Source organism: Bidens hawaiensis, unplaced genomic scaffold (genome assembly GCF_021521415.1).
Source record: "Bidens hawaiensis isolate Kalapana, Puna unplaced genomic scaffold, B.hawaiensis_p1.1 tig00419406_1, whole genome shotgun sequence".
NCBI lineage: Eukaryota > Viridiplantae > Streptophyta > Magnoliopsida > Asterales > Asteraceae > Bidens > Bidens hawaiensis.
Genome location: NW_027504851.1, coordinates 207,286 through 229,948, shown reverse-complemented (window position 1 = coordinate 229,948; position 22,663 = coordinate 207,286). Strand labels below are relative to the sequence as shown.

Sequence of the window (22,663 nt, the reverse complement as noted above, 5' to 3'; positions counted from 1 at the left end):
TTACCGAGGAGACGAAAGCCAAGGATTAGGCGCCACATAGGTATAACCATTAAAATGCTCACCAGCTGTTGGTGTAGGAGCTGGTGAGTCCTCCAAGGGCATTGCGGTCCAACACTTGTCAAAATTTTCAGTGCAATCTTCACCGCTCACATCCGGCTTGAACTTTGGCTGCAAGTCCCTAGACTCCAATTTCTTCCAGTTTATTGTTCGAAACCATTTATGATTTTTAATATCATCACTGCCACGAGGTCCACTTCCTAATCTTAACACCGGGTCCTTTTGCAGCAACTGAAAACAAAAATATGAATTCAAATTAGTATTATGATTAAAGGAGATAAGCAAAAGCATAATCATGGTTAGCTCAACTTACTCCTTTAAGCAGAGAGTGAGCTTCACCACTTAACCGCGGTAACAACTTCACTTTTTCATTTATTATCTTCTCCTGCAGTTTCTTTCTGTTGGAATGTGTAAATGGTGGCTGGAGGAAGAAACAAAAAGTATCATAAATCATAAAAACTCATTTTTTTCAAGATAAAAACCGCATAAATTTTGTACCTTCCCAGTTAACATTTCGTACAAAAGTATCCCTACACTCCACCAATCTGCATTTTTATTATGGCCTTTGGACAATAATATTTCAGGAGCCATGTATTCGGTGGTCCCACACAACGAGTTTGATCGGCTCGATTCATCAATCTCCTTCGCCAGACCAAAATCGGTTAGCATAACCTGACGAATAAGCCGTTAAGTACCTTAGTCACACTTAATTAATATTTAAAAAAAAACAATTAATAATTTACATGTCCATCTGCATCCATGAGTATGTTTTCTGGTTTAAGATCTCGATGCACGATCCCTCTCTCGTGAAGATGTGAAACCGCAGATATAATCTCTGCAGTATAAACCCGCGCTTGATCCTCACTACCCATAAACAAATATTAAAAATAATCATACATCATTATAAATCAACACCATGATGTATGAACATTGAACATGTACCTAAAGATCCCTTGTCTGTATAAATGAAAGAAAAGATGACCTCCATTAATAAAATCCAAGATCAAATACAGCTTTGTTTTCGTCTGTAATCATGCATAACATAATTAATTAAATCATAATAACAGTGATTAAAATAAAGGTACAGAAATTAACAAAAAACGAGCAAATGGAAGTAACGAAATTGACGAAAAGCAGGCAAATAAAAGCAGTGTTGTAGAACTCGTTAGTAGGGATGAAATCGGTACCGTACCGGTACCAAAAATCTCTATCCTGAAAATTGCAAATTCTTGGTACCAGTATTGAAGGTAAAATTCGGGAAATACCGGTACCGAAACTCAAAACTTTGGTACCGATTCAGTACCGGTACCAAATTCGGTACATGTACCAATACCGAATTTGCTCATCTAGGTGCTGCTGAGCTAGTAGGGGAGTGGGACCAGAACTATCGATTAATAGGGATTAATCGAATTAAAATTTGCATGTAATTTTTCAAATATGCATGTATATATCAAATTTTATATATAACATTTTCAATTTTGATCGGTGACTAGGGTGGGATACCGACTAGCAATTAATCGACGCCTAAACGGGATTTTAACAACTATGAATAAAAGTAGCTAAACACGAGCACCTGAAAAGAAAAACGAAGCTGAACGACGAAGGGATGGACGACTTTAGTGAGAATATCTCTTTCCGCTTTCATATAATCCACATGATTGTTTTTAATAATAGTATCCTTCCTCATAACCTTCATGGCAAATATCCCATCCTCATGATCACCACTAATTACACTTTTACCCTTCATTTTCATTCTAACCTGAAACACTTTCCCAAAAGACCCTTTACCAATCACCCTCATGATCTCAAAATCCCCAGGGCCAATTTTGTAATTTAACTCACTCTTCTCTTCAACAACAACTTTAGATTCTGATTCCGATTCGGATTCGGATTCTTCTGGGTGAAAAGTAAGTGGTTTGGAGAGAGTGTAACGAGGAGATGGTCCGATGAAGGAGTGGGACCGGTTGTGGATGATTTGTGGAAGACTAGGATTGGTTGACGACGATGATGATGAAATTGGTCCGAATACGTCGGAGAAGTCGAGGTCTTGGTCGGACGATGATGTCGGGATAGTGAGGTTGTTGAGCTTATTTGCTAACGTCTTGTGCTGAGCAGTTGACGACATGTTGATGAGATTCGTAGTTGAGGTTACATTTTATGAGTTGTTGCAAATCCAAAAGTGATAATAATGAATTAATAGTGATTGAAGGAGAACATGGGTTTGTTGACCAGAATAGCGAAAATAAAATATTGCAGCAGAAAAGCGTAACTAGTACATATGCCGTTAAACGAATATGCTATAAATTCTTTTGGTCACGTTATTGTTTCATGCCCGTTAGATTTTATGTCCGTCCATCAAATTTATTAACTAGAGTTTTTATAATATAAGATGTGGTCTAAGGAGTTATAAATAGATACGAGAGAAAATATAGTGATTTTTTTGTATATAATGAAAGAGATTTTTATAAAAATTTTTAATATTTTTTTAAAGTGATTTTGAATGAATGAGAGAAAAAAAGTAATGATAAAAATATAAAAAGAAATATTATTTAATTCATAATGAAAGAGAAAATATAGTGTTTTTACTTTTTATTGTAATTTTGAATTTTCAGATATGGAAAGAGATGGGAATGAAGGCTCTTACTTTTTTGTGACACTTGTTCTAACAAAATTTTCTTTTTATATTTTTTACAAATGAACCCTTCATGTTTCCGGATATTTGTCAATATCATCTGAATCAATAACTACGTTTACTTTCGTTGTTATCATAGGGGTACATTTGTCCTTTTACCTTCTTCGTCTTCTATTTACATAAAAGATGATGATGATGATGATGAATAATCCTACCCCATCTCCATCGAACCACCACAATCTCCTATAAACAACATCACCTAACTCCGCCACAACACAAAAACAAAACATCAAATGGAACTATCTAAGACGAGAGCCGACACCACCAATCCACCACCATCTCAGATGAACGCCAACCCCCCCCCCCCCCCCCCCAGGTCTCAAACGAGCCATAAAGAAAGATCTAAGGTTGATTTCATTCTAACTGACAACCCCAAATCAAGGTGCAGATGCCGGGCCTGAGGAGGAGTTATTGGCTTGGTTTTAGACCTTAGTTGTCTTATACATACGTAAGGAATGTAAGGAGAAAAAGGAGGGGTTTGAATTATTATTTGAGATTTCTTTTAGCATGGCATATAAGATTCGAGATTTGTTTTTGTCATGTGTATGTAAAGTTGCATAAGATTTTGTCTTTTTAAATTGTGATGTATTAAATCTGACGGACGATAATAATAAAAAACTAAAAATGGTTAAAAAGATGTGTTGGTAGAGTTTTTCACTAGACAACTTAATATTTATTCGCAAGTTACACAATTAGATTTAAGGAAAATAATAAAATAAGTCGATAGTAGCTAATGACATTATCTATTAGACTATTACCAACAAAAATTACATGTAAATCAACGGTTAGGTTATAATAGGAAGTACAATTTTTGTACGAAGGATAAGAAGTAATCTTGTCTATTAATTTTGAATATAGAGGGTTGAGATTAGTTTAGGGGGAAATCAAGTGTGAACACAAGGTAAAGGACATAAAAGGAATAACACATTATTAACTTTCTCTCTCCACATGCAAGGCACATGCCAAATTCCCCCATCATTTTAAAACGTTCATAACTTTTTTTACGACGTTTTTATTGAAAAACAAATTCACCATAATAACGAGTGGTTTTTTATCTTTTATATGAGTACCATATTGTAATATAAAAATAAAAATAATTAATGGGTTTTTTACAAATTGTGTTTTACCGAATTGTGTTTTACAAAATTTTGTTATACAATAATATTTTTCATTGTGTTTTTTTTTTCATTGTGTTTTTTCTATTGTGTTATTTATATTGTGTCATACAATTGTGTTTTTTATTGTTTTTTATCATTGTTTTTTTTTTCATTGTGTTTTTTCCATTGTGTTTTTTCAGACTTTTCCGGCGAGGTGGTGGCGGTGGGTGACGGTTGTGGTGGCAGTGGGCGGTGGAGTGGTGGTGGTTGTAAGAAGTGAGTGAAGAAATAATTGGGTTTTATGTAAGTGGGTTTTTGAAATTAATTTAAATGAGTTTTGAGATTAAAGTAAGTAGGTTTTGATATTAAAGTGTTAGACCCTCCTTCCTAGCCTTCTTAGAAAAATCAAACTTCTTATTTGAACCTAACCCTGGAAATCAATACACAAATTTTTTTAGTGGCAAAAGGCTTGTAATAATAAGCTGAAAGAGACGTTAGACAAAAGCATACACCAACCTTCATATTACAAAAACGAACTCCAAACACCAAATTACAAATCAAGTAGTCAGATTCAAGCCACACCGCTTGCCCTCTATAGAAGATAACTTGCACGATTAACAATCCAAATAAATTGCATAATCTTTATTTCTTCCACAATTTTGTGAGAAGAAATAGGCTTACCATTGAGGATGAAATCATTTCTCGATCACCAAAGACACCATACGATTTGTGTGGAGAATTTTATTTCTTGATTAAGTTGAGGAAGAGAAAGGCACCTAGTCGAGAGTCTCTCCAACTGAAGAAACAATAACCGTACGATTTTGCACCAATAGTTTACTTGACACTATCGTGCTACATCACAATTCACAATAGATGAGTAAACTATTGGCCCATTCATTACGAGCGCACACACTGAGAATACTTAAGTATTTGATTTGCTAAAGACCATTCACCCATGAAAATGGTGTCGTCGGCAAATAAATGGTGCGTATTTGTTAGGCACCCTGCAAAAAAGTCACAAACACGATGCTTTCTTCATCAACGCATCCAATGCTTCCATTGCTAGAATAAATATGTAGGAGAGATGGCATCCCCGTGCCTTGCACCTTTCTTGATGTTAACCTCTTTTGTGGGACACCATTTACTAAAATAGAGGTTCGGGCCGAAAAGGTACACCCTCGAATCCAACTTCTCCAGCGTGTTGGGAAAGTTCTTGTGAAGCGTAACATCGTCCAAGAAATCCATGTTCAATGAGTTGAACGCATTTTCATAGTCTTAATTCCTTAAAGATCATAGTTTTCTATTTTGTATTCTTTACCTAGGAAACAAGTTTTTTTTTTTATAATAATTAGAGGATCCTAAAGAAGTCAAAGAGTTCACCAATCATCTACACATTTCTACTAGCAACTTTACCGAGGTTATGTTGGAGTCAGGTGATGTATTGATATTTGGTGGCAAGTCTAGGTTTATATATTACAGGGTGAGGCAAGTCGGTCAATTAATAACTCCTCATCCATTAGCACATGCAACCGCGTTTGGACCAGGCAGCCTATCCCTTACTTTAAAGCAATTATAATCCTTCTCATATGCTCGTTTTGCTAGAAGTTTCGATTAGGGTTTTCTATGTTTCATCCTGGCAACCCTGCATATTGTTCCTTGCATATATTGTTTTCATTCATGTTTCCTTGGTATTTCAAGTTCCCTCTGCATGTTTACAATTTGTGGTGTATTTAAGGTTGATTTTGAGTAATGAAAATTAAAGGAAAGCTGAAGTAAAAGTTCTTAAATATGTTTATTGCATTCTAATCATTGGGAGACCGCTGATCTTGAATCCGGCATCTATCAAATACCAAACAAATGTTAATTCATGATTCAATAACTTGTGTTTTATGGATTTAAAGTTATACATTTTGCTGCTGTTGTGGTGGGAAATACTTACGATTTGTAGACTTCTAGTTTATGTCACACTCGGCATTAGAGCAGGGGCCTAGGAATATGATCAAAAGTATCTTTATTTATTTAAGAGTTAGGAAAATTGGAAACAAATAATCCCACCTTTTGTGTATTGGCCGATAATAATCCCACCTTTAAAAATCACTAGCAATGGTCCCACCTTTTAACTATTTTTGTATCACTGATCCTCCGTAGGGGTGGCAATCTTGACCCAAACCATTTCAAATGGGTTAATATGGGTTGTTTTAAAAATTAAATGGGTTGATTTGGGTCAAGGATTTTAACTAAACATGTCAAAATAGGTCATTTGAAATTTCATCTTGTAATTTTCGGGTCAAATTGGGTCACCATATTCAAAGAAATTGGTCGATGTGGGTTAGTGTCCTAAGGAAATGTGGCAGGTTTTGGATCGGAACAGGTTTCCGCACGAGATAGGTTTCGGCACGAAACGAGTTTGAGATTGGAACGGGTTCGGTTCAGGTTTCAAGCCAACACGAGTTTTCACACAGGATGGGTTGGGTTTTGGTTTCTTTTTGGTCGATTCCGGACTCGTTTCTGGTTTTTGTTTTGTTTGTGTCCGTTTTTTTAGTTTCGTTTTTGTTCGGTTTCAGTTTTTTAGTTTCATTTTTATCGATTTTTTGATTTCGATTGATTTGTTCGGTTTTGGCTTTTTATTTCATTTCCGTCAACTTTTCGGATTCGGTTCGATTTCTTAGTTTTTTTTAATGGAACGAGGACAACGAAGGAAACATTTTAGTTTTTTTACTTTTTTTGTTTTTGATTTATAATTTGAGTTATGGTTTTTTTATTATTATTTTTGAATTTTTTTTTTTGAAGGGTTTTTGTTCTTAATAGGAAATCCCTTAGAAAAAAATACAAAAAAAAATAATAAAAAAATTATAACTCAAAATATAAATAAAAAACAAAAAATCAAAAAATACTAAAATGTTTTCGCCGCTATTCTCGTTAAAAAAAACCGTTCTGACTCGTTCCGACCCTAACCTATTATGACCCAAACCAAAACAACCTTTTTTAAGTTGACCCATTCTGACCCAAACCAATTTTGACCGTGACTCGTTCGACCCAACCCAACCCAACCCATTTGCCACCTCTAATCCTCCGTCAAAAAATACTTAACGTCTTTATGTTTTTTCCCTAGTTTCAAACCGATGGTTTAGGGCTTTTGATCGGAAGAACGTTACGAGTCAACCGATGTAAAACTTATCTCGAAATGGTGATCCAAACGACGAAACAGTGTTTCAATTCGGGTGCTTGAATTTCCAATTAACAAAAATCAAGCCATTTGAATCACCGTTTCGAAATAAGTTTTACATCAATCGACTCGTATCGTTCTTCTAATCAAAAGCCTTAAAACATCGGTTTGAAACTAGGGAAAAAACATAACGACGCTAAGTACTTTTTTAACGAAGGACTAGTGAGACAAAAATAATTAAAATGTGGGACCATTACTAGTGATTTTTAAAGATGGGATTATTATCGGCAAATACACAAAAATGGGATTATTTATTTACAATTTTCCTAAGAGTTAATATGCAATGGAAAATGTTTGTTACTTGAATAATGAAGTATTGACTTAAAACATTCATTTATAACATAAGGGATTTAGTTGGTATCTTTATTTCCCAAGTTCGGTTACATAAACATTTACTATTGCTTCAAAACATATTACAAGGATTTTCAAAAATTATTATATGAGCCATCAGATCTATTCATCGTCTAGGGAGTCTTTAATTCCTTAATCAATCATTGTAATGTTATTCTTGATTACATAAAATTTAAAAATATGTTAACACATCTCTGGTGAATTATGTTAATAGCTCAATAAACCATTTTATAATATTTTAAACATCAAGATACACAATCTGATAGTTCAACATCATAGTAGGAACCCTAAGATTTATTATCTACCATTTAGAACATGTTTCTCGCAAGCATTGTATTATTGGATCCATATACGCATTCTAATGGCCCGAGCGTTGTCCAAATAAACTATCTCGTGTATCAAAATGATTTAAGGATTTGTACGTTTCTTAAAATATAGAAGATATTTCTTACACTTGAAAATGTACAGACTAATTTAAAAAAGTTAACATGTTCACCTTGTAAATACACATAATATATTTAGACTTTCCTAAATGACCTCAAATTTCATATATGATCATAAGATACCAAATCTGAGTTCGCCATAAAATGTCATAATTTTTCAAGCATTTTAGCTACCCCCCCCCCCCCCCCGCCCCCGGATAACTAAATGTGGTATCAAATATGTAGATCAATGTAGGATCTTGCTACAAGTCCTTTATATGTATGCTTTTAAGATTTCAAACCATAGCTACCAAATTCGCTCAAACATGCGAATTCTGAATTGGAACACAATGTACCCAATCGGAATTCACCTCCGATCTAAATCGCTCTAGTACGTTGTGCCCAAACGAACGAATTTGGTGTTCTAGATCGCTCTGGTGTGCGGCTCCAGTCGATCGAAATCAGCCCATTCTTAGGGTTAGACGGCGCAACAACTGTACCTAAACATGCGTTGATGGTTCAGTTTATGCCGAAAAGAGGAAGAAGTGTGGCCAGAAAAAGGAAGATGGAAGAGAGCGGCTGACGGTGCATTTTATTATTTAGGGTTTGGAAAGGCTAAGCAATTTTATATTTAACCCCACACTCTTTCACATTTTACATTGTGTCCTTTAATTTCATAAACTTTTACATAAAAACTATTAAACATGTAAAAGCCCAAAATGCACAAAGGAGCTTAATAGTCACGCATGAAGTCCAAAAGGTCCAAAAGGCACAAAGGAGCTTAAAATGCACAAAGGGAGCCTAACAAACAGACTCCAAAAGACACAAAAGGCACAAAAGGACCTCCAAAAGGCACAAATGGAGCCCAAAAGGCACAAAGGAGCGTAAAAGGCACAAAACGAAGCCCAAATGGCACAAAACGGGGCCCAAAAGGCACAATGGAGCTTAAAAGTCACAAAGGAAGCCCGATATACACAAAGAAGCTTAAAAGACACTAAGGGAGCCCCAAAGACACAAAAGAACTGAAAAGACACAAAGGGAGCCAAAAGACACAATGGAAACCCAAAAGGCACAAACGGTTATTTGGATGAAATGACAATTATGACCAAACCTCAAAAGATTAAAAAAAAAACAAAACAGCTACCCATCCTAGTTTTCATCATCCAGCCGCCTCCTCTCCTAAATTCCCGATTATCTTCCCCGGCCACTAGGGATGTACATTTAAGCTAAACTTTTTCCTGTAATTCGTATGCATAAGAATCTGTAAACTGCAATTTACATTTTTTTTCAGAACCCTTCTACCATCTCAACATACTTTAAAAGTTTATATATGCATATATTTTAATGACAACCACGTCAGCTATTAACTTCTTATTTGCATTCTTTAGGAAAATCTCTTCTGTAATTTTAATGTTATAACTTCCTTGAATGAATTTCTTTACTGGTTCTTGAAAACTTAAACTGGCACAAGAAGATAACACGCTGACACAAGTGTAGCAATTCGAGTCAAAACTATTAACCACCATTGATCTAAAACATGTCAAAGCCTCAACCGGCATACCCGTTTGAGAATATGACGAAATCATAGTTATCCAGGAAATAAGGTCTCGCTGAGGTATTAAATTTGATAGACTTCTTTCCTTGATATATGTTGAAGGAAAAACAAAAGGAAAATTTTGTTGAATTTATTTGTAACGCGATATGTTTTAATGGTACAAAACAGGGTGAATGTAATTTTTATATAATATAACAAAGACTGATAAATGCCATCTATGGTGGCTGCAAAATACACTAACCAAGAATTATGTGTTTGAATTGGTTAGAGCTCCTCAAATCCATCTTCATCACCTTCTTCCTCCACCCTCTGGAATTCTCTCCTCCAAATCTCCATCTGTTCATTTGTAAATTCTAATGTTAAAACTTACATGTTTTTAGCACTCGCGTATTATTTTGAATTAAAGTATTCTCACCTCAGCGTCAGAAAATCTCAGGTGTTCTGCAACAAAAAGCACGCAATCCGAGTCTCCAACAACATGCTTTTGACCAAGGTTTTTTGCAGCCTCGTCATACCCTATTATTCACACCCGAAAGCCATAGCTCATGAATATATCATCCATCCACTTCTCCACAGTAGACTGTAAAAAAAACCCATTAAAATGGTCGAGTTGGGCTGAGTTGAAAGTTGCCCAAAGTCCATTTTCAATTGCAAAAAACCTTGTCAAATGTTATTGTAGTGATATCGTTTCTATACACGTCATTATTTAAGAAAACTCAATATTCAATAACGTGTTGGGTTAATCAGGTTCGTTCACGGGCCACACGAACGGGTCACGGGCCATGTAAATGGGTCATTGAACAAGTAAAGGTTTATAGTAAAGTGGTCTAGTATTGACCGATTTATGTGGAAGTAATTGAAGTGGACGTTGGTTTGTTTCTAAAGAAAAGCGATCACGGTGGCCATGATCTTCTATTTTCTGCACATGTATTTTATTTGGTTTGGTAACATAAATAGGAGTAGTTTTGCTCTTTTGAAGTTAAAGAAATACATCAGAACTCACGTTCAAAAAGTGTGTTAGTGTGTGTGTTTCTTTCAAGGACCTGAACCACAACCGGGCTGACCAGTTGACCACTTGACCCGAATTAGAGAATTAGATGATTCAATCAGAACATATGTTGACCCTCCAATCTTGTCACCTCTAGTAAAAACGGATATCAGATAAAGAGAATGCACTAACCTTGATCCCCACTTGCGTTTCAGTCAGCCACACTGGAAATTCACCCAAGAACAATCATCCCTTCATGGCTAAACTACTAACCATAACAAGAGTCTCTTTAAACCTAGCTAAATTTGTGACTGGAAATCCCTACAGACCAAACAAGTAAGATGTTCGTTAGGACGATTAACTTTTTCAATTTACAAGTCTCGTTTACACGAAGCTCCAATTAGTAAACACGTTATTCCTGGGCCTGTAACCGAACGTTCAGTGAACTGTCTGTGAACAGTTCGGGATGGGGGGGGGGGGGGGTTCCGTTCATTTAATAAATGAACGAACATGAACATGAACATAAAGTTTGTGTTCATTTAATTAAACGAACGAACATAAACACATGTTTCGTTCGCTCATTTAAGTTCGTGAACATTCGTTTATGTATGTCCATTTATGTTCATTTTTGGATGAAAATTTAGATGAATCATCTGCTTAACGTTTTATATTTGTCCATTTGTGCTCATTTATGTTTGTTTACATTTGTTCATATACGTTCATTTATGTTCCGTTTCCCTTTGTCCAATTATGTTCATTGATGTTCGTGAACTGTTCGTTTAGATTTTAAATGAACGAGCACGTACATGTTCGCTTTTTAAACGAACAAACATGAACACGAATATTTGTCTGATTAGTTGTTGTGTTTGTTCGGTTCGTTTACAGGATTTATTCCACATCTCATCTACTTGTTGTGAGAAAAATATGACAAAATCAAGAATCGAGAATGCAAGAAAACGTTACAAAAATGAAGAAATGAGATGTTTGTTCACCTGGAACACCCATATACTTGGCCTGCTACCATTAAATCCTTTATCACATAAAAGCTGTTGTATATCAGTGGACTCCATAGGAACATGACGAAGCAGGCAGCTTCTTGGAATTTTAGCACCGACATCTAGCAATTTCTTGATTTTTTAGAATCAGATTCAATAATGTAGTGAGAATTTCACTGGAAGTTACAAACCTTGGAGCTTTTGAGATGCTGTCTTAAACACTGCTTGCGGTGAGACGTCATAGATTACAGTTGCTGAAGGCCATTTGAGTCGATAAGCCCTAGTCTCCATTCCATCTGTAAATACAACAACCTGCAGACACGCACCAGAAAGCTTCATGATTTAGTAAATTAAGCAGCAAGTTTTTAAGGATTGAATATACCTGTTTAGCTCCATCAGCGCCCTTAGTTGCGCTAAGCAACTGGTCATCGATAAATCTAGTGCCAATGCAGTAATGGTGTAACTTCTGATCCAAATTTTCTAACTCAAGGTTAGTAGGTGCAAAGCAGCCAGCGTAGGGATCGACGAAAAGAGGCTCTGCATTACAAAGCCCAAAATTAAACGAACTGAAAACAGGTGTAGGAAAAATGAGTGTTTACAAGGCGTTCGACGAAGTGCGTTTAAGAGGTGCGTGTGTGATACCTGGTCGGAGGGATTCTTGGAAACGATAGAAAGCGCGAGTGATAGCGGATTGAAAGAAAGGGTGGTCGTGGCTGTTGTCTTGGTGGAAGTTGTTTTTAGCTGTAATTTTGAAGTGGTAATTTCTGCACTTTGTTTGATTTGAAACAGGAAAGGGTGATTGAATGATAACAGGAATTGCTGGTGCTCGTACCATGAGAGCTTGATAATCTGTTTGCTATCTGGTTAACTGACAAAGGGGAATTCAGTTGCATAAACCTTGATAATACTGTCCTGTTCCTGGCATTCTTTCTGCAACATTGGATTCAACAATTTTGGTATTAATGTAGGGTTATCATATTGTTGGAATTCAACATATAAATGCCCGTGAGTTCTTGATAACATTGTGAGTTTTTCAATAGATTTTTCTTTTAGATTTCCTTATATGAAAGTAAAAAAATACGATTTAATGATATATGAAACTAATACATTAATTTAGTATAATATACCATATTGAATGGCATCCTTCAAGATTCGGATGCCAAAACAATGAAATGTATTTCATGCATGTTTTAAAATACTGAGAATATGTTATTTCGATAATAGGCAATGCTTCAACATCACTGAGAAGCTTTGAAGTTTAAACATCATATATCTTGTTAAAACATAAAATCTATAATATTTATATATATCACAATTTTTATTTATCGCCCTGCTTGCGGTGCGCGCATATAATGTATATATGCGTGAACCCTCGGGTGGGCAAAAGTAAAATTGCACTAATTTTGACGTTATTTTACTAATCTCGTGAAAATAACGTTAAAAGTGGCGGAAGGTTAATCAGGCATCATGTGGTGGCGTTGATAGCCGAAAGACAAGGGCACATGCACCGATCAGCCGGTGTCCCGATGATTGAGTGCTATGTGCCTTATGTCCAAGGCTTGATGCAAAACTACTATCGAGCCGGGGGTCTCACCGGAAGCAGCCTCTCTATCCCTATGGGATAGAGGTAAGACTGTCTACATCTTACCCTCCTCAGACCCTACCATAGCATTGCTATTGGTGGGATATACTGAGTACGATGATGATGATGATGATGATGATGATGATGATGACAATTTTTATTTACCCGGTAGAGGTCTGTTGGAGATTTATTCGCTATCTAAAGCTTAGTGAAACGTTCTTGTTAACGGATGAATGATGGTGAATAACAGGTTTGCTAGACAAATCCTATGAAACCTCATCTTTGATGACGTCTATAAAATATCTGCAAGTGTAAGTAAGTAGAAAAGAGATATTGTTTAGTATGTAAGAGCAATTTATGAATATAGTGGAGGAACGTTATTTCATATACAACATACATAGTTTCATTTTTTATCAGTTTTCTTTTACTTGCATAGTGCAGAGCTTCTTTTATGAAATAATGCAGATTTCTTTGTTTCATATATGCATATGTATTCTTTTTTTTTTTTTTTAATCTGATTTGTTTTAGTCTCTTTTTTTCTTCCTTTTGTGATTATACAAAGGGTTACTAAATTGTATGTAATTATAGACTAAACCGGTATTCGATTTCCATGTTTTATACTTTCACTCATTCATTCATGTTGAAAATTTGATGGAATTATAATGCCTAGAAAAACCGGAATCAAACGATTGATAGAATTTGGGCATTAAAGTTTTTAGACAAAACAGTCAACTGTATGTGGCTGTAATTGTTGAACAATTGTGCAATAATCAAAGTCAAATTGTGTGGATTTTGAAATCCAAAATTAGTATTTAATAATATCTATCTAGGGCAATCATAATAATAATAATATGTGGGGATGGTGGAGCATAGCATATTATTTCATTATGGTCTAAATTCCTTGCGGTTTGTTTATTTGGTGACGGTATGGGCTTTGTGGAAACTAGAACAATTTGGTGGGGGGAGTTCAAGTCTCTTGGCTCAAGAATCGGTCAAAGGATAGTTTCTCGTGAGAGGGTGGGTGGGTAACAGGATTTTAACTTGTAATGTGTGTTTTGGTGGCTGTAAATATCATGGCTAGCTTTGCCTACCATTTATAACATATACTTTTTAGTTGGCTCTTAAAAAATATTAATGTTTCAATCACTTTAAAGAATTATCCGGACTGCTACGTGATCTTTTCTTAAATTACTTAGAATTAGATTTGTGTGGAAAATTATTTTTTCCATATTTCCTCAAATGTCACATCAATTTTTTTCTCTTTCTCCGTTTTCATCATTCTTCCCACATTCAACAATTAAACTTTCTTTTAAAATTAAATTAATTACAAAACAATATATAAAACCAAAAAAAAAAACAAAAATTTCCTAATTTAAAAAAACATATACGGGTCCATTTTCATAGAAACTGAAAGGATGGAATGCATAATCAAACCAAAAGTAACAAAGCCTCAACCAAAATTTTCAACAAAAAAAAAATACAACAATTTTACACCACACCACCCATCCATCCGAAGAAGCCCAGAAAAGAAAATTTGTAGTAATTCACAAAGAGAAGTATAGGCACAAAAAATGACCTTTTCCCCCCCAATGATATAACTCTATGATACATAGACCATATTCAACTCAAGTGGCCTTAATGCTTCTTGAACAATCTCTTGAACCGTGCGATTCCGTCTACACACCTCTGAAAGCTCTTCAATTGGATTTGTCAAACCTTTGATATCTACACCCGATGCTGCATCTGATAAAGCCTGCAAAAATCTTGATTTCTCCATATCCGTGGCTGCGGTAGCTGGAATTAAAGACACACCTTCCTTAGCCCACTCTAGAGCTCTAACCCCATACGCTCGTGATAGTGCCAGCAGGGCATACGCCACCTATCGTAACGACACGTTTTATAAATTAGAAAAAACAGTTAAAAGAAACATGTAATAATGTTTTACCGTTTCTAGTCTTGAACTTGGGAGAGCCCCGGTTGCAGCAGCAATTAATATCCTGGTAAGACTCGCACCTCGTGGCACAATGACACTGTCCCGTATTGATATAAATGGTTGTCCTTGACTCGATTTTCCCAAATCAAATATGTCGGATAAGAAACTTAGTATAGAATTTGATGCCTCCCTGCATATATTAAATATTAAATATTTTTTATTGCAACATATTGTCAATAAACCATGTATTTAAATTAATTAAACTTAAAACAAATTAATAAACCTATGTTGCACTGTGATTCCAATCATGGAACATTCCACTAATAATGGGAATGCAGGAGATGGGAATAGTAAATGTGGGCAATACCGGATGCATCTTGATGCCAACAAAAAACAATCATCTGCTATATCAGGTCGCAAAGTGAAGTCCTAAAGACAATTATATAAAGAATTCAATATTATATTAGCTGTTAATATTTATTTATTTTTTTGGGATGAAACTAAACCTGGATTTTTGTAAGCAAAATTGCGGTATTGCTAAATAGAGATTCGATCAACACTTTCAAGTAGTCAGCACAAGAAGGATCAGATCCAAATATCTGCAAGCATAATTACCTTTTTAATTACTTTTTAAATATTAGATTAAAGATGAATCGTACCTTTATAACTTCACCAGAGAGATATAAGAAACATGGTTGATGGTGTTCTTTATATAACCCTTGTATCTCTTCAAGCATTGCTCCAATTGTAACTCCCATAAACCTTTTAGATGTTCTCACCTTCATAACACCATTTATTTATTACATGCAACATTATATATTAGCATAAAATATAAGTATAGCTTAATAAAATATATAGCTTGAAGTACTCACAGCATGTTTACAGGCCCGACATAGTGATTCCATTGTCCGCGTGTCCCAAGCACGACTGCACATTTCATCATTCATAAATTTGTATTTTGAAACTTACACGCGCCATAAGTTTAGAAATACTTACATATCAAAGATGGCTTTGAAAAGTGGCCAAAGTCTATGAATTGCATCAGCAACGGCTTCTGGATTATTTACATATCTGCAAATGTTTCATTATTTCAAATTGTTATAGCTCTAGTGGAAAACCTAAACAAAGATATTGGTTTGGTACCTAAATATATTTGCAAGTCGGTCAATATGAACAGTGATTTCACGTGCAGGTTTTTGACCCAATACCAAAGGACCCTGATTGATCACTTCCTGCTCAAAACACATAACTCAATTAGAGGTTTATTAGAGGTCAATTCAGGTTATGAGTTATCTCTAACAGATCAAAATGGTCAAACCTGTAAAGGTGCAACAACAGGTATGCAAAGTGCCTCAAGGGCTTTCTTAGCCTGGCCTGGAGGAAGCTCAGTGATAACTATACTGCAACAAAAACCTTATAAGAGCGTTAATTAAACAAAAGCTATTGATATTTTGCAAGATTGTAGTGGTACCTTAAGGCTTCAACCAGATGTAAAGAATCTTGAGCTGCTACTTTAAACGAACCTTCACTGCTCATTGCCATTTGATATATTTGAAAAAGCCCGTCTATGGATCCGCACAGTTTTTTTCCACAGTCTGATTGAAAAACATTAATCTTCTGTTATTAACAATTTTGGATTTTGGGCGAATACATGATATTATAAGTTATTATATACCATAACAGATGTGTCTGAAAGCTAAGGCAGCTGCTGCAGCAGAATCTTCAGACATACTCATACCAGCAACAAGAACATCAATAACCGAAGGCAAAAACGAGAGTCCAGTTGGTGCAGCATCAAGCCATTTAGAATAAGCTCCAACAGTCAAGCATACTAGAAAATAAAGAATGACAATAATCATAGCTATGTTAAACTGTTAACTATATATCATGTTATGAATAAAGCAAAAAATAGCGTATGTAACCTGTTTGAAGTAGTAATGATTGACGAGGAAGTTTTGGTAGCAATGACATAATCTGTCCAGATCAATCGGAACAAGTTATAAATGGCTAGGCATAAATAAATTTCAAAGTCAACATGAGGTCAAAAGACTACCTGGGGCATTACTTCTGACTCAGTTACGGGAACAAGATCTGAAATAGCCCTGATGCAATATAGTTGAGCCTCTGAAGGTCGCCAATCCATCATATCACCATTTTGGGGCCCACTTAGAGCCTAAAAATAATTATTGAAAACTATCAGAACTAATATAAGTCAATTAAAAGGTTAACCCTTTCTTATAATAACATCTTTAAGTAACTGTCATTATTTCATAGATTAAATAATTGCTTGTGAAGAAGTTACTGAGATTATGTTAAGATTGTACCTCGACAAGCTTCATGTATAGAATTTTAAGGGTTGTTTCACCTCCTAAAACTAATGCAGCATCAATTAAAACATCCGCAACGGCTACAAATAAAATACTATACCATGTCACTAATACAATTAAAATACTTTTAGAAATATTAATCCAAAAATGAATACCATATCTTGTCTGTTTAAAATCCTTCTGGTCCTCTTTTGAAAGTTCCGAGTAATCCTGAGGATACTGAACTCTGCAACTAACCTGTAACAAACAAAAATGCAATGTAGTTATAAAATATATATTTCTCACTAAATATATAGAAAGATATTTTTTTTAAATAACTCACCAGGGACACAAGTGTTTCATATGATGAACGAAAAACCTGCACCCGTCTGTTTCTCTCGGCCTCAATTAATGATTCATTACCAAGTGATGCATATGATTCCCTGCAAAATAATAATATTTGTAGCAAAGGTTTGGTGTTAAAAAATGGTGAGAAGATGAAAAAAGCGCTCACCTTTCTATCAAGCAAATTTGAAGATTGTGCCAGAAATTAAATGTCATGGAAGCAATATCATATTCTGGATGTGAAGCAACTTCTAGTAATGCATGAACAATCATCATGGATTCGTCTGAACCTGTAAATAAAGTCAAATGTTAAAATTAAAGTTATAAGGCAAAATGAGTAAATTAATTTTTCAACATCTAGAAGGAATAATCAAGTATCATACCAGTTGCAATCAATTCAACATAGGAATCACCCATATCAGCAAATAACCGAGCAATGGCCTTAACATCTTCCTCGTCCTAAACCAAATTTGTAAAAAAAATTGAATTAACAAGAAAATGAATCAACATGAAAAAACAGGTACCTTTGAAGAATCTCTAAGTTGTGGCTTCAGATTCATAACTTGAGGCACAATAATTTGAATTAACGGCATCTGAACAGAAAACCCATCCGAATTTCTTGCTGACGTGTAATGTATTAGTTCAGAAATGACTGCAAATATAACATTAGAAACAAGTGAACCATCAACTCAACAAGCACATGTAAAATAATGTGTATTTTGCTAATTTGTTGTATAATACCATTTACAGCTGCCTCTGAAAGCACATCAGAAGTTAAGCTGGCGAGAGCTGTTAGCACCAATGAGTGTGTAGCAAGAACAGATGCAGGGATCCTGTAAGCAACATAATCAACACCACACACTCAAACAAAAGAATATAAACAAACAATTATGATTATAATAATAACGATAGTTGGGATAATCAAAAACAAATGTACCTATGCCTTAGCCGAAGCCAAGATGCAAAAGCCTCCAAAGCCTGAATGCCATTTTATGGTTAGAACTTAGAATGTCACATAACAAAAACAAAAGGTGATAAGAAACAAGTCACTTAACGATTTACAACTAAAGAATATAGTGGGCGGTTTAATTGCAAAGAATAGCAAAAGTTAGAACAAATGTAGAATTATGATCAGTGGAAATGAGCAATAAGACCAAGAAATAAAAATCATGAATGTTTGATGTGTAAAATGAATATAATGGCTTTCAATGGACAATATGAATGCAAGATTAGTAGTGACAATATAGACTAGATTGATGGTAAAAGGAACATATGATTGTTTGGAAGTTATCACAGTTTACCAGAATCTCCTATGTTTAAAAAAGCAAGGCGCGCTTCTTTTGTAAACAACTTTTAAATTGTTTATAAACCATAACTCATACAAAAAGCACATTAACATACATTATATTAGCTATAACACTAACGTATCAAGTTTAGACCAAAATCAATGCAAATAAAAGTCCAAAGGACCAAAATGAAAGGCATAAACATTTAGGCTTATGAAAACATTAATGCTAAGGATGAAAAAATGTTACTTAATGAAAAGAAAAAACATAAAAAATTAAAAAATCAGACAAAATCTCACCTGTTCTTTTAATTCTGGAATATTTAAGCATGCACTCAAAATACCAAGAGCAACATCCATTGTAGAAACAAGCTCATCTTCAAATTTCCGGCGTCTATCAGGACGCGCGGCTATCTTGTAATTAAAAACTTCCTGATTTCAAATATACATTAAAATCTGATAATAGCCTTTATGACATTAAAATTTCTAGATAGAAGTATGTGTGTACCTCTGGTAAGACTCTGAGTAGTTCCAAGAAACTTGGAACAATATCAGGATGTGAATTCATTTCATCTCTAAGCCAATTCATTATGCCACCATCTCCCCAATCTTCAGCAGAAACTTGAACAGCCAATGCAGCAACAGCAAGACTAATCTATATAACACATGCAAGTCAGCACACAGTGTGTGTGCTTATGTAATAACAAGTTGTTGACATTACCTGTGTTCTAACTTTAGGTGGGCCCTTGTGAAATTTTTTCAATAGGTTCTGCAGTTGAAATTTAAAACACCGTCAAACCAAACCATTTAAATATTTAATAAAAGTAAAGGTAGAGATGTTGACTCACGTTTAATGAATCACGTAGTGGACGAAACGCTTCAGAAGGCAATTCTTCAAAATCTCGTTGCACCTATTACCGTAGATAAATATTTACTATGAAAGTTAGAAGTGAAAACTTAAAAGATAAAGTTTGAAAATAGTATATAAAACTACCTTACATGATTAAAAAGGGCAAGTAAAGATGAATGAAATTATATTACCTTGCTTCTGAGAGTTTGTGAGCAAAAAATTAGAGTCTCTACGTTGCTACTTGCATCATGAAGCAAATTATCAGAAACCTACAGAAAATTGAATAAATGTTAACTTATTTTTGTTTTAACTTTAGTTGACAAGTTAAAATAAAATATGAACAGATCCCATGTTGTTAAAAGCCCTTCGGGCGTGCGCCTAGGCCCTCAGCCAAGGCGAAGCACAAGAAGAGCGCCTTGTTGCCATTCAGGCCCTTTGGCGACCTTCAGACGAGATTTGGGCCTAGCGAGGTTTTGGCTAATACAATAAGAACTGCTTACTTATGTCATGATGTGACTATGTGAGAGAAACGTGGCAAAATCCTAAAAATTCAGGTTAAATTTTGCAACCTCTGGCAAACTGGTCTGAAGCATAAAAAATGTCCTAAAACATGTCTAAAATCCCCCCCCCCCCAAAATGTATGTTTATGCTATGTGTCTTGCTTATCTCAGGCCCCTGATTTTTAATCGCCTTGAGTTAAACTGGATTGACTTGTTGACCAATGTGAATCATCGACCAAGTCAGGAGGTGCAAGACGCATGCGTGTTTGAGTTTATTATAGTTCTTAGGGGCAATAGGGGATCCAAGGGAGCAACGCCCCCTTGGCAGGGTCCAGGAAAATTTTTTATTTTGGCAATAGCCGCTTCATTAAAATTCATTAGAATCTTAATATTCGGAATCGTCACATATTAAATTTGTAATTAAAACTGGGGGCAAATATAGTGGATAATTGTAACTGACAGTTTCCAACCCTAATCCCACATATACGCTCTGATCGTCACGCGTTTATCACAAAACTTCCCCAACACCTTGCGCCTAGGCCCAAGGGTCACGCTTTGCGCCTTACGCAACAACTATGAATTTTAACTAATCTAGGATTATTATTGTCAGGCACATGTCAAAAATGTTAACTAATCTGATTATGCTTTAACCAACCACAGGACTCTGCTAAGCAACAGTAAAAGCTTATAATTAACATGTAAAACTTAAAGCTTCTAGCCTTAACTTCAATCAAAATTTGACCTAAACCTAAGTGATTAATACTTACAAAGTCATTAATTAATCAAATCAATACAGACTGAATACCTGTTAACATGAAATTATTATATTTAAGCAAAACCTAAGTGATTATTTAAAAACTATTAGATGCAGATTGAATACTTATTAATTAGCAATTAAATTGAAAATAGAGATTGAAGTGAAGTGAAGTGAACCTGCCAAGCATCGAGTGTGCGTTGGAAGTTTTGAAGCCACTGATCGGCTTGGGATCGAACGGCGTCGTCTGGATGATGATAAAGTGCGTTCAAGGCTTCCTTCACAATGTTCTCGTGAGACGTCATCAATCAATTCAATTGGAATCTTCTAGGTTTTACAAAATGTATAATTTGTGTGTTGGTTGTTGCAGTTGGGAGAAGAATGAAGTAAGTAATTTAATTATCAGCCGTCGTGTAGATCTGGTCTGTGTGTGTGTGTGTGTGTGTGTTTCCGTCTTTGATAATCGGTCAATCGTCAAGCTCAAATTTTCCTAAGGGCCGGGTTGGGTCGGGTTATTTTATGTTTACTAAACACGACCACGAAAATAATAGATTAACATGTTTAGATTTGCTAAGGGACACAATGAATAATACTGTGTAATGAAACAAAATTTTCAAACAGTTATAAAAGTCTTAATAATGCATATTTCATAACATGTTTGAAACAAAAAACCACAAATTCATGACATACTTGAAACAAGAGAGTCGTAAATCTGTAACATACTTTTGAAACAAAAAGCCATAGAAGCAAATCATAATACCCATTGAAAATATAATATTAGGTTCTTACGGGCATGATTGAAATGTCGTATGTAAGTATGACTGATACGAACCAACTCCAAGTGTACAAAAGAAAAATAATCAGAACAAAGACTTGGATCGGGGTCAATTTAAATCCATTTTCGGGTTGTGGGTCGATCCACTGGGTCATAAAAATAGCGGGACAATTGAATGGTTAAGAGAAGTTAGCAACCCTAATTTCAGGAGCAGTTAACACACCAATTAACAAGTTTAATAGCAGGCTACGTTATGTTTTGTTCTTGTTCTGGTATATGAAGTTTTTCATGTGGTATTGTACTGGAGATTAGCCTTCTTGAATTGGCTTATCATTTCAATTCAATAAATTAGCCTACTTTATTTTCTAGTTTCTATCATCGGTTTCATTGCCGGGAAATACGATGGTACAAACTCGGGGCATTTCAAGCGATAGCAACCCACCAGATGCGGTTGCTACACAATTAGCCGCTATAGCATCGAAATTAGAATCATTAGATACATTACAGAAGGATGTAGCAGCCTCAAACCACAATCAAACTACAAAGACAGATCGAATGGCAGTTCAGGAAGGTATGATGAAGGGGAATCATCTGGTCATCATCACAGGTATCTTCCGTATAATAAAATCGATTTCCCTACCTTTAGTGAAAGGGATCCTCGGGGCTGGATTCTCAAGGCTGAAAAATATTTCCGTTATTATAATGTACCAGAAGACGAAAAAATAGATGTCGCCTCCTTGCACTTGGAAGGAGATGCTCTAGATCTTTATTCGTGGCTTTCCACTAATCAAATTGTAGAATTTTGGGAAGAACTTGTTCACGCCTTACAAAAAAATTTTGGACCTACCGAGTTCCAAAATCCAAATGAACATTTGTGTAGCATAAGACAAACAGGAACGGTTCGGGAATACCGACAAGAATTCGCCAAACGTTCTTCTCGGGTTTCTAAC

At 35.3% G+C, this 22,663-nt stretch overlaps 2 protein-coding genes and 1 pseudogene across 3 annotated transcripts; all 3 read right to left on the bottom strand.

The window, feature by feature from the left end:
* On the bottom strand, positions 1 to 2,182 carry LOC143608702 (serine/threonine-protein kinase AtPK1/AtPK6-like). Its single transcript, XM_077083668.1, has 6 exons — positions 1,631 to 2,182; positions 1,000 to 1,082; positions 801 to 921; positions 556 to 729; positions 371 to 478; positions 1 to 288 (listed from the first exon to the last, which is right to left on the bottom strand). Exons 1-6 carry the CDS (start codon positions 2,180 to 2,182, stop codon positions 1 to 3), a joined length of 1,326 nt encoding a protein of 441 aa, XP_076939783.1.
* A 7,430-nt stretch (positions 2,183 to 9,612) lies between these two features.
* On the bottom strand, positions 9,613 to 12,218 carry LOC143608707 (O-methyltransferase 1, chloroplastic-like; annotated as a pseudogene). The gene is made up of 7 exons (XR_013149311.1): positions 12,026 to 12,218; positions 11,766 to 11,920; positions 11,575 to 11,695; positions 11,381 to 11,505; positions 10,581 to 10,709; positions 9,816 to 9,980; positions 9,613 to 9,736 (listed from the first exon to the last, which is right to left on the bottom strand). The product of XR_013149311.1 is annotated as an O-methyltransferase 1, chloroplastic-like (transcript).
* A 2,252-nt stretch (positions 12,219 to 14,470) lies between these two features.
* On the bottom strand, positions 14,471 to 21,243 carry LOC143608696 (transportin MOS14-like). Its single transcript, XM_077083662.1, has 27 exons — positions 21,118 to 21,243; positions 19,876 to 19,953; positions 19,683 to 19,745; positions 19,556 to 19,603; positions 19,343 to 19,489; positions 19,135 to 19,266; positions 18,487 to 18,527; positions 18,291 to 18,382; positions 18,074 to 18,201; positions 17,933 to 18,008; positions 17,719 to 17,839; positions 17,548 to 17,647; positions 17,381 to 17,462; positions 17,223 to 17,305; positions 16,952 to 17,071; positions 16,821 to 16,872; positions 16,574 to 16,729; positions 16,370 to 16,493; positions 16,217 to 16,298; positions 16,042 to 16,130; positions 15,895 to 15,969; positions 15,771 to 15,825; positions 15,558 to 15,677; positions 15,405 to 15,497; positions 15,182 to 15,327; positions 14,911 to 15,088; positions 14,471 to 14,844 (listed from the first exon to the last, which is right to left on the bottom strand). Exons 1-27 carry the CDS (start codon positions 21,241 to 21,243, stop codon positions 14,566 to 14,568), a joined length of 2,886 nt encoding a protein of 961 aa, XP_076939777.1. The 3' UTR covers positions 14,471 to 14,565.
* Between the last annotated feature and the right edge of the window lie 1,420 nt (positions 21,244 to 22,663).

Excerpts from the sequence above, each read along its gene's own strand:
- LOC143608696 (XM_077083662.1), bottom strand. The coding sequence starts at position 21,243 with ATGACGTCTCACGAGAACATTGTGAAGGAAGCCTTGAACGCACTTTAT. Across the intron at positions 18,202-18,290 it reads TTCAGAGGCAGCTGTAAATG|TCATTTCTGAACTAATACAT; the intron begins GTATTATACAAC and ends TTATATTTGCAG. Across the intron at positions 18,009-18,073 it reads AACTTAGAGATTCTTCAAAG|GACGAGGAAGATGTTAAGGC; the intron begins GTACCTGTTTTT and ends AATTTGGTTTAG.
- LOC143608702 (XM_077083668.1), bottom strand. The coding sequence starts at position 2,182 with ATGTCGTCAACTGCTCAGCACAAGACGTTAGCAAATAAGCTCAACAAC. Across the intron at positions 922-999 it reads TACAGACAAGGGATCTTTAG|TGAGGATCAAGCGCGGGTTT; the intron begins GTACATGTTCAA and ends GTTTATGGGTAG. Across the intron at positions 289-370 it reads CTCACTCTCTGCTTAAAGGA|TTGCTGCAAAAGGACCCGGT; the intron begins GTAAGTTGAGCT and ends TTTTGTTTTCAG.